We start from the raw sequence: 17,718 nt of genomic DNA, 5'->3' as shown, positions 1-17,718 counted from the left end.
ATAGGCTTCTAACTTTAACATGATCAAAAATTAACATCAGGGTACCTTCCAAATTAAAAGAAAGCAGATAACTTTTGAAGATATTGCCTACAACTATAAGCTGGAGGTGGAAGTGGTGGTGGGCTGCAGGGAATTTTGCAAGGAACCTCATGGAATCTGCATGCCCAGCTAGGGTTGTTGGAACCTCCAGGAATTGCAGACTAATCTACAGAGCATTAAAAATGAATTCTTTGAATTAATTGATTAGGGGAAAAAAATTACTGTTTCACCTACAGTCAAGAATCGCCCCATGAAGTCATGAAAATGGATTCATTTTCCGAATGTCATAGCAATCCATGGACCATGGGGATGGATATGTCACAGAATCATAGGATCTCACAATGTTCCCGCAGAGAAGGAGACCATTCAGCCCATTGTCCTTGTGCTAGCTCTTTGATAGGGCTATCAGGTTTCTCCCACTCCATCCTATCCCTGCATTTTACTCCCCTTCAAGTAGTTATCAAAGAACTGCACATCCAGGTCTCTGAACCATCTTTAAAATTGGACCACATTTCCCAGTTTTGTGTAATCTGCAAATTTTGAAATTATGCATAACCAATTCCAGGTTGTTAATATATTTTATATATCTATATTTTTGTGTGTTTTTGTGTGTGTGTTTGTATGTGTATGTGTGCGTATGTGCGTGCGTATGTGTTTGTATGTGTGTGTATATGTGTCTATGTTGGTGTATGTGTGTGTGTGTATCTGTGTGTGTGTGTGCGTGTGTGTATCTGTGTGTGTGTGTGCGCGCGCGTGTGTGTGTATCTGTGTGTGTGTATCTGTGTGTGTGTGTATCTGTGTGCGAGTGTATCTGTGTGTGAGTGTATCTGTGTGTGTGTGTATCTGTGTGTGTGTATGTGTGCGTGTGTGTGTGCGCGCATGTGTGCGTGTATGTGTGTGTATCTGTTTATGTGTATGTGTGTGTATCTGTGTGTGTGTATGTGTGTGTGTGAATATGTGTGAATATGTGTGTGTATGTGTGTATGTATATGTGCGTGTATGTGTGTGTGTGTGTGTGTGTGTGCGTGAGTGTGTATGTGTATGTGTGTGTGTGAGTATGTTGTGTGTTGTGTATGGCTATATATCGAACAGCTACTGACTACTGGGAGCATCACTGCACGTCCAGCAACCAATGACAAGAATTTGGGGGCGGGATGATTAGAGGCAGGAGGAATATTTCCAACCAAAGTTGGCAACATTCTTCCCAGGCTATCTGCCTTGTTTAGGACAGTAAGTACTGTTCTTGATCCCGCAGAGAGGCGCGTTTGGATAAACCCCAGTGAAGTGGAGGTCACAGGGAAGCAGTGAGGCTGGAAAATGGCATCAAAAGAGCAAGCTGAGAGTTTAGCTAAATATTTAAACTGCCCCATCTGCCTGGAGCTGTTCAGGCAGCCGGTGATCCTGGACTGTGGTCACAACTTCTGCCAGCCCTGCATCAGAGTGTACTGGGAAAAGGGTGAGAGAAACTTGTGCCCAGAGTGTTGCAAAGTGTCGAGGGAGAGCAGCCTGAGGATCAACCGGGCTCTGGCCAATCTTGCGGACAAAGTGAGGAACCTGAGGCTGGCTCCGGTGAAGTATGAACACTCTGTCTCCACCAGCCTGGAGTGCTGGGGGGCTCCCAGTCTACAGCTGAAAGTGAAGGGTCCGGACATCAAACTGTACTGCAGCGAGCATCAGGAAGAGCTGCAACTCTTCTGTGAGACTGACAAAGAGTTGATCTGTGTGATGTGTCTGGATGGGAGAGGAGGTCGGAGTCATAAGTTCCACGATTTTATGCTCATTCACGAGGCGGTCATCAAGTACAAGGTAAAACTACGGCCGGTTTTGAATCAAAAATGATAAACAGAAAGTGCTGGAAAAACTCAGCAGGCCGGACAGCAGCTGTGGAGAGAGAAGCAGGAGTTAACATTTCGAATCCAATACGATTCTTCCTCGGAACTGTTTTGTACCTATAGCAGGAAGCGTTTTTAGCTTTGGCACAAAGCAGGCGATGTCGGATTGAAGGCCCATGATGCACCTCACCCGAAAATCAGGGATGGTGGATAGTGAGGAGGCTAATTCAACAGCACCCGTTTTGTTCCATCTCCTGCATCTCAAATTGCTCCCCTACCTCAGTGTGGCACAGTGGGTGGTGTTCCTGCCTCTGGGCCAGATATTCCAGGTTCAAGTCCCACCTCAACATTTGATGGCCAAGGGCTGCATAATGCAGCCCAACTGGCTGAACACCAACCTGCAAATCCTTCCAGTGTACACTAATGGTGGGCAGGAAGAGCAGGAGAGATTCCTGGTCAGCCATTTGATGGAAAGAACATCGGAGGCTCTACCATCACCACCTATAGCTCCAGCTGACAGCATGCATGTTGTCACGGGAACTTGGACAGCTGACTGAATTGGAACCCACCCACCCCCACCCTACCCAATGCATTGTCTGGTTTCTCACCTGGACATATAAATGTTTCTTCAAAATAGTTGTTTTAACCCTAGGATAGACTGAAATCATCCTTGGACAAGCTGAGGCAGAAGATCACTGTTCTTGAAGCCAAGTTGAAAGAAAAACAGAGCATTTCAGAAATTGGAGTAAGTTCCCTCCACGTTTCTTTCTGCCTGTCCTTCGCCACCTGGCATTTTGGCGCTATAGATTTTACCCCTTTTCTTGTTTGTTGCACTGCTGTTTTCCACAGGAGAAGTCGACCAGTCTGCAGAACCTCATTTCATCCGAGTTCGCAAAAATGCACCAGTTCCTCAACAGGAAAGAAGAGAGCTTGATTCGAGAGCTGAAGGACCACGAAGAGAACATTTCTGAAGCAATGGAAAAGAGCCTTCAAGAGATAAAGGATCATTTAGATTCCATTCAGCAAAAGCTTTTGCGCTTGCACAGCAAAATGGACCAAAGAGAGTCGATCAACTTTTTGGAGGTACAAGGGTCATGGGGAATGGGGAAATGTTTGTTATATTCAGCCACGTTCAGTGTTTAATTTGCAGCTTGAAAATACCTAATCTTCACGATTTCACTTGCATAGCATGCAGACACATGTTCTCTGAGAAGAACCACAGGTTGGCAAAATGAAGTGCAGAGCAGGAAGTAAAATTGTTCAAACAGGTTTTAATTTTCCAAACAGGTTTGAGTTTGTATCCTCTTGAAGATCACTCTTCAATTGTTAATCAATGAGGCTGCACACACCCAGTGGATCAAATCTCTAAATGTCTCAATTCAGGCACTTTTAAGATAGGAAACATCCTTATTCTAATTTTCTGGGCCAAGAACATAGTAATGAGCTGTGAATGACTTTATTATTCTGCGCTTGTAACTTTACTGATCTGAATCTCGCTGAGATTGCGAGTTGTAGTTTTAACCTTATTGTCCAGCTGGGAAAATGACTATGGGGGCAGGCAGGAAAGTGGAGTTAAGATCACAATCAGATTAGCCATGGCCTGATTGAATGGCGAGCTAGGCTTAAGGAGTGAAATGGCCGACTCCTGCTCCTATTTCTTATGTGACACATGAGAGTGGGAGGAAAGCTGGTTTCACAGTCCACCCAACATTAGTCTCAAAGATAAAAATAAAATACTGCAGATGCTGGAAATCTGAAATAAAAATAGGAAATGCTGGAAAAACTCAACAGGTTTGACTGCATCTGTGGAGAGAGGGACAGAGTTAACGTTTTGAGTCTGTGTGACTTCTTCTTCAGAAGAGTCATATGGACTCAAAACATTAATTCTGGTGGAATGCAGTGGTGGTGGGGAGTGGGTGGGGTGCAGATTTGAAACCAAGGGATTTGTGTGCCAATATCCAATTATGTCAGAAATTATTATTACTGTGCCAGCCCTTGGCACATTGCTGTGGCATGCTTTTTTCCATTAGTCTGGAGAGCTGTTAATCAGGCTAAAATAAAGGGGTTAAAATACGGGTAAAAGAATTGATAAATGGAAAGATCAAGCATTGTAGTGCCAACAGAAGTTCCGAGGCTCAAGCATCTGAGGTCACTTCTGTGGCATAGGAACAGGAGGAGGCTTTTGTACCATTCAGTTAGATCATGGTCAACCTGTATCTTAACTCCATTTACTCACCTTAGCTCCATGTTCCTTGATACCTTAGCCAGTAAAAAATCTATCAAACTCAAGTCTTGAAAGCTCCAATTATCACAGATCCACAGCCTGTTGAAGGAGAGAATTCCTAATTTCTATATCAATTATGTACAAAATGGTCTTGTTTCATATGAATTTGTGCCTCTCCTGCTCTCCCCTAATTGAGGTTTGGTTATTTTGGTGCTGCGTTTGATGCTGGTTTCTGTCTATCCTAACACTATCATCAGTGCGATACAATGCCCAGCTAAGACACCTCTTCTATTTTACCTTTAGGAAGAAGCTTGTGGACAAAAGAGGTAATGCGAAGTTCTTCACAGAAACACTATATATAAACCAAAAAAATGATATTGTTTAAGGTCACTTTGTAATGCCAATTATTACATGTTTGCTTTATTAGTGAAGACAGTCACCGCATATTAACCAGTGGAAATCTGCCTCTGGGACTGTTCAAAGGACCTTTGCAGTACACAGTGTGGAGACAGATGATCGACACCATCTGCCCAGGTAAGAAGTTATTGCTGAAAAAGAGACATGTCAAAGCTTTTCGTGTTGCATTCACCAGGTTACTCACAAGAATACCAATATAAGGGGAAAAACAACAATTTATACTATATGTGAAGAGTGGCGTTGCCACTTGCCAACCAATCAGCATCTCTTCACATATAGTATAAATTGTTGTTTTCCGCTGTATATTGGTATTCTTGCAATTGTCCTGATGAGTGCAAGACAAAAGGCTTCAATATGTCTATTTTCAGAAATACACAAGTTCTGTGCTACCAAACGACTATAAGAAGCTGCTCTCGATGTATAAAAGAAAATTCAAATAAAAGAAACTTTAAGCAAGAAACATTATTATGATGCATAATTTGCTTTCCAGAGATTGGATACAATTGCTTTGTTAACCACAGTCTCAAACCAGGGGTCATAGTCTCAGGATACGGGGCAGGCTATTTAGGACTGAGATGAGGAATAATTTCTTCACTCAGAGCGTGGTCAACCTGTGGAATTTTCTACCACAGAAGGCTGTGGAGGCCGGGTCACTGAGTATATTCAAGAAAGAAATTGATAACTTTTTTGACCTTAGGGGCATCAAGGGGTATAGAGAGAAAGCGGGAAAATGGCGTTGAGATAGAGGATCAGCCATAATCATATTGAATGGCGGAGCAAGCCTGAAGGGGCAAATGGCCGACTCCTGCTCCTAGTTTCTATGTTTCTACGTTAATGGTTGGACAAACTCCGCAGATATATTGAACAGATTTTGAAAATTCACGCAGTATTAACCCTGAACTTGTGATTAACCCACTCATTATAGAATCCGCCAGATTGTAAGTCAGCACTGCAACTGAAAATCAGGCACATTAAAAATCTTCCCCATCTTGATGGCAGTGAAATGATACTAATACTCTGTTGCTTTTTCAATATCCTTCTTCTCGCCTGCAAGGTTGGACAATAGTTAATTAGCTCAGTGGAAAGAAAACATTTTCTTTTCCAGTTATAGCTGATACAATGTGAAAGCAAGTGTTTTAATAACGCATTGTCCTCCAAAACTATACAACCATTAAACAGCCCGATTAAAAATAAACATTGTATATTAACAGAACAAAATGTGCTTATGATGCAAATGTGACCAAAACAAGTGCCCACTAAGCAATTTTAGCCCAGTCAACAGCAGCTATAAATGTTTATTTGTTGTTCTTTTCAGTTATATAGATACCAAACTGTCCTTGCATCTGACAAACTGATAACATTTGCTCAGTGTGTTTTCTCATTCTGTTCTCACAGTAATATTAACACCATCCTCTGTTCTAAGAGTACTAACTGTGGTTTGCTCCATATGTTGCACTAGATGGCCTTTGTCAGAAAGTCGCAAGCACCACTAATGCTGCTCAAAAAATAACTCCACTATGAAATTTTCAGGTGAAATCAGTTTATGCAGTTTGGCGTGAAGACTAGTGGAGAATTTTGGGCACTTGCTTTATAACAAGTATGATCTTATTTTCCACTGGGAAAGAACTGGACATTGGGAAAGAGCACAAATCAGGCAGAATTACACTGGCCATCACGTTATGCGACTCGCCTGATATTTAAGTTAGCGGAACCAAATGTCAGGTGGAGTGTATAACGGACGATGGATTTTGTGGGGAGATGGTGGCTAGTGGTAATGTCACGGAACTAGTCATTCAGGTTAATGCTCTGGGGACATGGGTTCAAATCCCACCATGGCAGCTGGTGGAATTTAGCTTCAATTAATCAATCTGGAATTAAAAGCTAGTCTCAGTAGTGGTGACCATGACAACTCTCACAGATTGTCATAGAAACCCATCTGGGTTCACTAATGCCCTTTAGGGAGGGAAAACTGCTGTCCTTACCTTCTCTGGCCTACATGTGACCCCAGACCCACAGCAATGTGGTTGACCCTTAACTGCCCTCTGAAATGGCCCTAGCAAGCTGCTCAGTTCAAGGGCAATTGGGGATGGGCAACAAAAGCTGGCCTTGCCAGTGATGTCCACATCCCATGAATGAATCTGAAAAAAAAATGTGATTAAATGGGGATGAAACAGGCTCAAAGCAAATCAGCAGCCTGTTTCGCACAGCTCCGCATTTGTATTTTCCATTGACTTCAGTAAAGAAAATTGGACAGGTCATAAACTATGCTTGTGATTCCCTAACGTCCAATTGTTTTAACCTGGTGATAAAAGCTATCATTATCCCACTTCAGTATTTTTACCTTCGCCCCTTATTAGTGACTTCCCAGCCTGTGGAAATAGTGGCCAGAATTTTACGTCCCGGTCACAGCGGGTACAGGCTGTAAAATGCAGTGAGCCATTGTAAACTCCATTGATGTCGGCGGGAACATAAAATCCCACTGCCACAATATTCTGCCTAGTGTTTCCTTATTGAACCAAAGTTTGCTATTTTTAAACTATCTCTACACAGTCTCCCCAGAACCTTCTGCACTCCTCTTGAAATCAATCTCATTATTTGAAGTCACTGATAACTTCCAGTCCTGGTGATTAGAGGGAGATTCAGATTGGGGATTTTCCTTCAATCATCAGTGAATTATAGAATAGAATAAAAGCAGAAAGTACTGGAAACCTTCAGCAGATCTTGCAGCATCTGTGAGAAGAGGGAGTGGTAATGATAGTATAATTTAATACTCTCATTAACACTTTGATACTATCATTACTGCTCCCTTTGCCTTTGGTACCATTTCATCTTTGCCCTTTAATCTCCAAACCCTCTAACCTATCCCTGACCTTCTCTTTTGCTCCACCTGCCCCTCCCCCTTTCTCAACAGCATAAAACCCATCACATTTCTACCTCTCTTCAGCTTTGAAGAAGAGTCATATTGGACTTAAAATGTTGACTCTCTTTCTCCCTCCTAGCACTTTCTGTTTTGATTTCAGACCTCAGGCATCCTCAGTATTTTGCTTTTATTATAGAACAGTACAGGTGCTTTGATAAGTGATAGCCATTTTGTGACTAAATAATTCAAGTATCCATCTTTTTGTTTCTCTCGCTTCCAGCTCCAACTTGCCTGACTCTGGATCCCAACACAGCACATTCCTGGCTCATCCTGTCTGAGGACCTGACCAGCGTAAGGTACGGAGATCAAGGACAGCTGCTGCCCGAGACATCGGAAAGGTTCTACCCATGTGTGTGTGTCTTGGCATCAGAGGGATTCACGTCGGGGAAGCACTACTGGGAAGTCGAGGTGGGAGACAGTGCTGAGTGGGATCTTGGAGTGGTTGCCGAGTCCATCAACAGGAAGGGAGACATCACAGCAACGCCAGAGGCTGGCTACTGGATTGTGTGGCTGAGAAGGAGTGAATATAAAGCTGGTACGTTGCCGCGCACCATCCTGACTGTGAGTGTCAAACCCAGGAAGATCGGGGTGTACCTGGACTACGAGCAGGGGCAGGTATCGTTTTACAATGCGGACAACATGTTCCATCTCCACACTTTCAGCGACATCTTCACTGAGAAACTCTATCCTTTCTTCAGTCCTTGTTTGAATGGCAATGGAGAAAACACAGAACCGCTAAAGATCTGCTCCGTTAAAGGTCATTAACACCGTAGAACGTCAGTTTTCATGCAATACTTTTTTCTCTCTCTGTTCAACTATTTGCTTTCAAATGTTGTTACCAGCAGAAGAGTAGAGGCATTTAGAATAATCTAAGGCTTCACAAGCAGAAAAAGCCATTCAATGGAGTGCGAGGGGCAGGGCATGGAGCGAATGGAGGGGGTGGGGTGGGGGTGGGAGGTTATTGATTGCTTCATTCCATACAATCGTTGTTTCCTCCTTTAAAAGTCCAAACAGATAAGCCCTTCACCCACTGGGTGAAAACCAAAAACAGCAGAGGTTGGTGAGTGTAACCCAAATATGGCACATTCAGCGTCCAAAAAATCTAGGTGCAGCAGTAGGACATGTAGAAGATAGAAGTACAATGGTAGCAAATGCATGGCTTCCTATAGTGCACCTCACATCCAAAGAGGTCCTTCAGCAGTCCTTACATTAAACTTCTAGACATGGAGCATGAAGGAGGCAAGAAAGATTTAGGTGAGGTTAGAATATGGGCACTTTGGATCAGGATGCCTCTGTGTTCATGGAGCTAGATGTGGGCTGGCCAGGAAGGGGAGTGTTCAGGTGCTAAGCTCTGGAATAGGGTACAGTGGCAGGGGTAGGCACAGGGCCAGCTAGTGAAAGAAAGGTCTTGGGGTCCCATCACAAGTCTGAGAGGAAGCTGAGCTGCAATTGCAGCTCTGTTCTCCCAGGAATAGGGGAGGCAACAGTGAGGGCACATTGACTATTCTGACAGTGTGATTCATCCACAGGATGTGGTGATTGCTGGCAGTTATTGCCCATCCCTAATTGCCCTTGAGGGGATGAGTGAGGCACTTTCTTGCCAACTGAGTGAGTTTGCTAGCCCATTTCAGAGGGTAGTTCAGAGCCAACCACATTATTGAGATTCTGGAATTACATATAGGCTAGAGCAGGGGAAGGACTTCCTGATGTAAAGTTTCTTTCCCTTAAGCTTACCTTTACAACAATTTAGTGCATACATAGTCACCATTTCCTGATGCTAGTTTGTTTTCCTTTTAAATTCCATACTTATCTAATTAACTGAATTTAAATTCCAAACTGTTGTGGTGGGATTTGAACTGATATCACTGGATCAATGGTCTACATCACTCAATTACTAGCCCAGTAACACTATGCTACCATTTACTAAGGTGGATGTGAGTTATGGAACAAGACTTAGAAGGATACATCAACCTTCCTCACTGATTTCTGCATCTACGCCATCTTCCTTTTCCACGTCACAACATGGTTATTGAAATCAAGGTTGTAGAAGGATGCTGAATGACAAAGCATAAAGAACCAACTGTACACAGGACTCCATTAGCACATTGAACACAATAAATGAAATACGATTCAATGCAAAGGTGTACAGAAATCTCCCTCAGTCTAAGATTAAACAACACAATTGACGAAAAACCCTTTCACAGAACATAGAACGCTTTAAAACATTGGGCACCATTTTTTTTTATTTTAATTTGAAGGAGTTTCAATCAAAACTAATTCTCCATTCAATCTCTCATTAACAGACTAAACCAATCTAATGAGTTATATTGGGGCTATCAATGATTGGTTTTCACTATTTAGTCTTGTCAACTAATCAGAATTGAGGGGTACTTTTTAGTACATTGAGCTATTAGTTTTTGTTTGTCTATAGTTTGGGTGCCACAACTGGACCAAAGGCACACAACGCATTTGAAACAAAGGGAAGAACTTGCATTTGTATAACACCTTAGGACATTGCAAAGTGGTTTACAGCTAATGACGCACTTCTGTGCAGTGACTGTTGTAATATAGGAAACATGGCAGTCAATTTGCATGCAGTAATGCCCAATATACAGCGATGAGTGAGATCATCGGCTTTTATTGGTGGTCTTGACCAAGGGGTAAATGTTGGGCACAACACTTGCTCTTATTCCAATAGTGCTGTAAGTGACCTTACAAAGCCTTGGTTTAAGATCTCATATGAAAGCACTCCATCAGTACTGCACTGAATTCCAGCCTAGATTATATCTTGGTGATAGTTGGTGCATGTAACAAACTCATGGCAACTAGCTGTAGACACTCCTGCGACATTAAGTAACAAACTTAATTGCACTGAGAAACATTGGAGCACAGAGACAGAGGAGAATTAAAATATGGGCAATACCCCCCTCAACATTGCACTGGCAGCGTCAGCTTCGATTATGCGTTCAAGTCACTGGACTGGGATTCGAATTCACCACCTTCTGCCTCAGAGGTGAGCAAGATGTACAAAACCTCATGAAGAGAAGCTTCCTGGAAAAGTATATATATAAAATACCTGGTGAGTCCAGGGTTGTGTGAAATATTACTTACAGGGTGTGGAGTCTGTTTGATTGGCTTGGATCTTTTAAGTCCACAATGGCTGATGAAGATGAGAAGCATCTGGTCCATGCCATTCCCTATCTTTTGTTAGAGTGACACTTTGCCCAATTTGGGCATCTCAGATTCTTCCAATTATACTACGTTGGAATGTCGACAGCATCTAAGGACATTCAAGGCAGTTCATTCATTCATTCAAGACTCCAGTATCTCACCAGATCAATAGTTTTCTGAGCTAACCTTCGATTGAAATGGGACAGCTCTTTCAAAGTGTTGAATGGGCCGAAGGGCCTCTTTCTGTGCAGTATAATTCTACGAATTGGAACACTGGAGAGGGAGTGAGAAATAACCCATTGAGTCATTAAGCATTATGCTATAATAAATTCTGCTCCTCATATTTCCTCCTTTCATATTTTGGTAAAACCAACCCCGGCAGGATCTGCGATATTTATGCGAAGGCTTCCTTAAACCTGACCAGTTGCCAGAGTTCTCTTGTTTTGTATTTTCCTTTCAATAGTTTCTGGTTATGACTATTTCTTCCTTCGTAAAAACAACAAATAAATATTATTTTGTTGAACTCCTGGAAAAATATGAAGCATGGGTGTGCCCTTGTGTCACTTCCGCCGGAAGACATTAGAAATCTGAGCTAACATTTTTGTCCTTTCATATTGCAACATTCTAAGCCCAAATTTGCAGAAGTGCCAAACAGTGGTTTTATATTTATTACACCAGGGAATCCTGTAGCTTTATAATTTGAATGAACAAACTTAATACATTTAATTCCATGGGAATGGGCAGAGGGAGGGCGGGATGTTTGATATGTGGTTATATAGTGATCTCAACATTCATTTCCTCTGGCAGGAAGATCACCCTACTCCACCATTGCCACCATTTGCCCTGCCTCAAACCAGCTGCTGTTGAAACCCTTGCCAATGTTTTACTGACCTCCAGATTCTGCTATTCTAGTTCAGCACCCCTCCCCCTGCCCATCTTCCACCCTCCACAACTTTGAGCTCATCCAAAATCCTGTATCCTAAGCCCTATTCACTCATCAATCCCTACCCTCACTGGTCTACCTTGACTCTTAGTCAGGCAATGCCTCGATTTTAAATCTCCCATCCTTGTGTTCCAATCTCTCCACAGTTCCGCTGCTCCTGATCCCTGTGATTTCTAAGCAGTGTACTTCTTACAGAACAATGCTTAATCCCTCAAAATGCTCTCATAAACCCACATTCTTACAACCCTCTCAGGCCTATGTCCTCCTCCAATTCTGGCCTACTTTGTGTCCCCCACATATTTCAGCCCATTTTTGCTGGCTGTGCTTTCAACTATCTGGAACCTAGGCCTGAATTTTCAGCTCGGAGGGCGGACGTGATGGGCGGGCCCGGGAGTGGTCAGGAAACGGACCGCCGACTGCAGTCGGCCACGGACCGCGATTTCACGCTGGCTGGCCAATTAGCGCGCACTGATATGATCAGCACTGCCTGGGTGGGGGGGGGGGGGAGGGGGGGCAGGAGGATGGCATGCGCTGAAGTCAGCGCGGGCATGGGGGAGTATGGAATGAAAGTTCCCTGAAGGCAGAGAGCTGCTTCAGGGGGCTGAAGAATTTAAATACACAAAATAAAGATTTTAAAAACCAGGAAAAAATGCCCATGCATCGGACACAGTCACCTGAACATATACAACATGACAACTCTGTTGAAACATTTTTATTTTCTTTTAATTTAATGACGGAAACCTCATCCCTCCCTTGGGTGAGGTTTCCTGAAAATGCAAAGTCCATCTGGCCGACTTGCCTGCCCAATAACCGTAAGGTTGGATGGCAGCTAAAAATCCCAGTTAATTGCTTAATGGGCTTAATTGTCGGTTGGTGTGCTATTTTACGCTCAAGCATTCTGGGCACCCGTCCACATGTTGAGCAAAAACTTCTGCCCCTAAATTCTGCATCCCTCCCTTAGCCTGCCTGCTACTCACACCTCTTTTAAGACACTCTTTAAAACCTATCAGTTGGACCAAGCTTTTGGCCATGTGTGCTAATATCTTCCCCAGCTCCGTATAAACCTTTGTGTGTTTACAATCTTGTGAAGTGTATTTTACGATGTTAAGTGTGCTATATAAATATTTATTAAAGTTTAATTTTGTCTTGACCCAGCACCAAGTTGTCAATGTGTAATGAATCTGAAGTCCTTTTGGATTATATGCTCGATACTTGGAAGCTGACTCCATATTAGTGACAGTGATGAACTCATTCAAGCTCAAGCGAACCTCAATCCATTACAGCATTTGAACAGCTATTTACAAAGAACATTTGAGAATTGCATTACCCATTATTGATTTCTGTGTAGAAGTTACGGCCCTATTCCTGTTCCTCTACTCACATGCTTGCCTGCAACTGCCTTGTTCCTCCTGACCCTTCTACACTGAGAATGGCCCAAACATTCTGGGAGAAAATCCATCCGATTGCCAGCACAGCACGTTCCCTGGTCGTCAAGCACAGATCTTGGGTTTCCCTTCTCTGCTTTTTAACCTCAGCACAAGCTCTGACACCGAGCACAACTACAAGATGTTGGGCATGTGCAGGTTAGCACAGAAATCCTGGGGTTGGTCAAAGCTCCACTGTGCAACACTCCCCAAAATCAGCAATCACTGAAGTCAGCAAGAATTTCAACTTTCCTGCTCAGTTGGAAATCCCTTAAAATGTCACACCTTATTCAATCAGGTTTAACTGGGCTTTTAATAGCAATATGGTTAATACAATTGGATGAGCAGATGTATTGTATTCATGGAGTGCTGCTAAATAATTAATTAGTAGTTTTTAAAAGTTATTTTTAATAATATTTTTGAGAAGATTTTTCAGAAAATTTAATCTCCTTTCACTTCCTGTGAATGTCCCAGTCTTTAATTTTCTCCATATAAAAATTTTGAGAAGTCATTTAATTTAGTGCTTTTTGTTCCCTGTTCATGTGTTTGTGAAAATCCTTGAAGGTGAATGGCTGTTTGGACATCACTGCAGCTCTATGCCGGGAGCCCCAGTAAAGAACGCTGCAATCAGTTCCAGTCCTGGTGCATGAAATTCTCGTCAGAGAGATTCAGTGAGACTTACTTTCAGGTCAACAGCGAGCACCACCTTCTAAACAGCAATTAGGAATGGGCAACGAATGCTGGCCTTGCCAGTGATGCTCACATACCATGAAAGAATACAAAAAGAGTACAGAACAGGGGTATCCCCAGTGCAAATGGATCTCGAAGGTCACTGTCTCTACTTCTGAATTAGCTGGCCCCATAGAGAGCAATGGTTGGAGGTCAGGGGGGATGAAGTTGATCTTGGCAGGGGGAGCAAAATTTGTGTTATACAGTAAAACACACTACGGATATGCTATCGCCCATTTTATGCTATGGCCCAGGACCAATTTGCAGGTGAAATTGGACTGGGGCGGGGCACGTATCAGACAGAATTGCATTGCATGATCATTATATGAAACACCTTGATATTGTTACACGTGCAAGACTTCATAAGACAGCTGTGTTTTTCAAATGTTTTCTTTTATCAAAGGCAAAAAACAGCGTTCTGAAGCGGGGTGGTGGTGATCATTTTAAATTCTACCTGGAGACAGGCCCATGTGAAAACCAAGTGTCAGTTTTCACAACTTGCCACAAAAAGAGGCAGGTGGTCTTTCTGGGCAACGAATCTTAAGCTCAGAGACCTGAAGAGAATGAGAGAGAGAGAAAAAGAGAGTGAGTGGTGCTGCTGTATGAAGAGGTGAAGCTACTAGTGTAAGCTCAGGATGCTTGTAAGAGTTGTTATACTGCACAGAAAGAAGATGATGGAACTTTGGGAGATTTAAGAACTAAGGAGTCACCAGAGCAGACCTTATGCTGGAAACCTGTTCGAGGATACTCAGAAGACTGATTGAAGGGGCTTTTAAAGGACCCTGGTAAACTTGCCCTGGTGTGGCAGAGAGAATGGAGCCTGCCGGAAAACCAGGAGGAGTATTGGACTTACTCCACAAGGCTTCATATCTTCTGAGAGCATGGTGTAATTTACAAATGTGTTGTAAAGTATTTCATGTTGAGTGAATGAGGAGGGTTTTTTTCTGTAATTTGCTATATTAGTGTTGCCTACTAATTAATGTTTAGTCTGGATTGATTTTAGTTTGTTACAGTAAAAGTCTTAAAATATGAAATTTTGTCATTTCCCCAACAACCACAACCCCCACCCCCCTTTCGTCAAGTGAGCCACACGGGACTCCAGATGTGATATCTTTATTTTTTGTTTTTTTTAAACAAAGTATACTTGTTTCCTGGAAAATTCATATCTCTTTTTAAAAGTTACTGGTCCCTTCGGGGATAGTGACAAATTAAGGACTCTCATGGGAATCGAACTTCAAAGCTTCAAAATTTTGTTGTATTCGGTGGCAAGTCAGCATGGCTACTTTCAGGCACTTCTGGAATTAGAGTCTGTTTAATGCCTTGAAACAATTGACAAAGGTTAATGTGAAAGCTGTGGCAGTGCAAGTAGGGGCTTTTTTGAATGTAGGGGCTAAAAATGCAAAGATTGTTGAAGTACTGTCTCCGTCCTTTAATCTTGAGGAGGAAAAGAGTGATCCTGATAGCACTCATATTGAGTTAGCTAGAATTCAATTACATGTGAAACAATTTGAATCAGAAAGAAATAGATAAATGAAAAAAACTGGAATTCAAGAAAGAAAACGTGAATTGAAAAGAGAGGAAAAGGAAAAGAGAAATGAGGACACTCAGATTAGAGTTCCAGAGAGAAAAGGAAGCAAGGTAATTTTAACTCAGAGTTAAGCTTCAATTACATGAACAAGGTTGACAGTAAAACTGATTACTCAGATTTAACTCCTAGTTTTGATTTGACAATGAGTATTCATTTAGAACTGAATTTTCATGATAATGGAGAGCCTCTTCCGAGATATGGGATTCCCGTCACTGAATGCGACACCTACCATTTTTGTGGGGGTGGGAATGGGGCCGGGTCACGATTTGCACATGCACATTTTGCAGACAGCTGCCCATATAAAACAATATCTGCCTCCAGTCATGCCTAAGTTTCATTAGCCAGGTGTGTGAAACATGACATTTGCAAATTAGACCTGGTAGGAGCAGGTCTAAACTTTGCAGAGTCCTTTGGAGATGTGAGGTACTGTTTTGGAAAGGTAGGTTACCCATTTCGATATTGTCCCTGAACACCTTTGGGGAAGGTCACATGCCCTTTGGGAGAGATAAGCTGTCCTTTTGGAGAGGTAATATGCCCTTGGAGAGAGGTAAGGTACCCTTTGGGATTGTTAAAAGCGGACATGAATGTGCATAAAAAGTGGATAAACTCATTGGAACTGTCAAGAGAGCTGTCAAGAGGAACTGCCAAGAAGAACTGTCAAAAGTGTCAAAACTAACTGTCAAGCTGTCAAGGAATTTGAAACTTCTGCCCTCTAAATATTTGAGTTTTTTTAAAATCAGTGCTTGCTATTCACTCTGTCTGTTGTCATAAGCCTGAGGGTTATCATTACTGGATTTGTGCTGCATGACTGATTTCACAATATTCCATTTCACAGCTTTCCATTTCATAGTTTGATTGACAGGTCCAAGCTGTTATGGACTTTTTGAAATGAGACTATGAATTCCAATGCTTGTTTATCTAAGGGATTAAGCACTTGAATGAAATGTTTGTTCTTCTAAGGGATTATGTAGTGGAAGGAATGTAAATGTAGTATGATTGTGAGTGTTTTATTATGCATTGGACACTTAGAACTTTATTTTATTTAATCTCAGCATGGCTCCTGAGGTCTGCCTATGGTGGATACTGGGTGAGTTGGCATGGTAGGTGTAAGGGCAAGGATGGTGGGTGAAGACATGGGTTGGCCTGAGTTGGCACTAAGTTGGCATAGGGACTATAAAGAGTCATGAGGTGAGTCGGAGACATAGTTGACATAGAGGGTATGAGGGGTCATGGGGTGGGTAGAGGGACATAGGTCAACATGGAGAGTATGAAAAGCTAAGGGGGTGGGTAGAGGTCATGTGTTGGCATGGACGGGGCACAGGTTGCATGGAGGGATGGTGGGGTGAGCACTGGAGGGTTGTTTTTTTGTTTTAAGGCTTTAAACAAATCTTTGACAAAGTGCCGGTGCACCAAGACAGTCTTTCCGCCCAGCCTTCCTATGCACCCGGCAGCTTCCGCATTCATTCCCAAGTCACTGAATGTGAGAAATTATAAGATGGCTATGCTTTAATATGTTTCCTTTAACTTAAAGGTAAAACAGATGTCCTGAAGGGGGTTTGCGATTGTCATAAACTCTGCCTGGAGACAAGCCCATGTGATTTGGTTGTCATTGGGAAAGAGGCCCACGCCAGAACCTATAGAAAACCAAGTGCCAGTTTACACACCTTGACACAAAGAAGTGCAGATGCTCTTACTGGATACAGACCCTCTGAGTCAGAGACTTGGAAAGAGAGATGCTGTTGGTGAAGAGAAGTCATGCTTGTAGGAGTCAGCTTTATGTTTTGAAAGATGACAGAACAGATGGAACTTTTAGAGATTTAAGAATTAAGGAGTCACCAAAATGGATCTTAATTGCACTGTAAGTCAGTTCAAGGCTACATAGAGACTGAGTGAAGGGTCTTTCAAATGATACTGGAAGACTTGCTCTGGGGTGACAGGGAGAAGGAAGGTTGTCAGAAAACCAGGAGGAGTGTGGGACTTATTCTATAAGGCTACATATTTGCTGAGAGCATGGTGTGACATACAACTGTGTCACAAGGTATTTTTGGTTGAGTTAATGGGGAGGTTTTGTTTTTCTGTGGTTTGCTCTATTTGTTGCCTACTAAGTATTGTTTAGTCTTTGTTGATTTTAGTCTGTTTGTTACAGTAAAAGTCTTCACACATGAAATTTTGTCATGTGATTCTTTCCATCGGTCACTGGAAAATTCATATCTATTTTTAAAAGTTATTAGCGTCTACAGGGATCGTAACAATATTCAGCTTTGTTGAAGTCAACAGGACTGAACACAGGGCGGAGGTATACCAGATGATCAGTGAGATATTACATGGTTTGCGTCCCTGCCCATGTTCAATTTCAACCTCCACCCACAACACCCCCCACACCCCCAGCGAGCTCCCCTAAATTAAAAGAAGAAAAAGTGAACAAGCTCTG

At 42.5% G+C, this 17,718-nt stretch overlaps 1 protein-coding gene across 1 annotated transcript; it reads left to right on the top strand.

Moving 5' to 3' along the window:
- The first annotated feature begins 1,356 nt into the window (after nucleotides 1–1,356).
- On the top strand, nucleotides 1,357–8,197 carry LOC144695500 (zinc-binding protein A33-like). The gene is made up of 6 exons (XM_078566376.1): nucleotides 1,357–1,845; nucleotides 2,524–2,616; nucleotides 2,721–2,954; nucleotides 4,399–4,421; nucleotides 4,523–4,629; nucleotides 7,653–8,197. Exons 1-6 carry the CDS (start codon nucleotides 1,357–1,359, stop codon nucleotides 8,195–8,197), a joined length of 1,491 nt encoding a protein of 496 aa, XP_078422502.1.
- Nucleotides 8,198–17,718: the final 9,521 nt, after the last annotated feature.

This window comes from Cetorhinus maximus, chromosome 21 (genome assembly GCF_964194155.1).
Source record: "Cetorhinus maximus chromosome 21, sCetMax3.hap1.1, whole genome shotgun sequence".
Lineage (NCBI taxonomy): Eukaryota > Metazoa > Chordata > Chondrichthyes > Lamniformes > Cetorhinidae > Cetorhinus > Cetorhinus maximus.
This window is presented reverse-complemented; position numbering and strand designations above follow the sequence as displayed.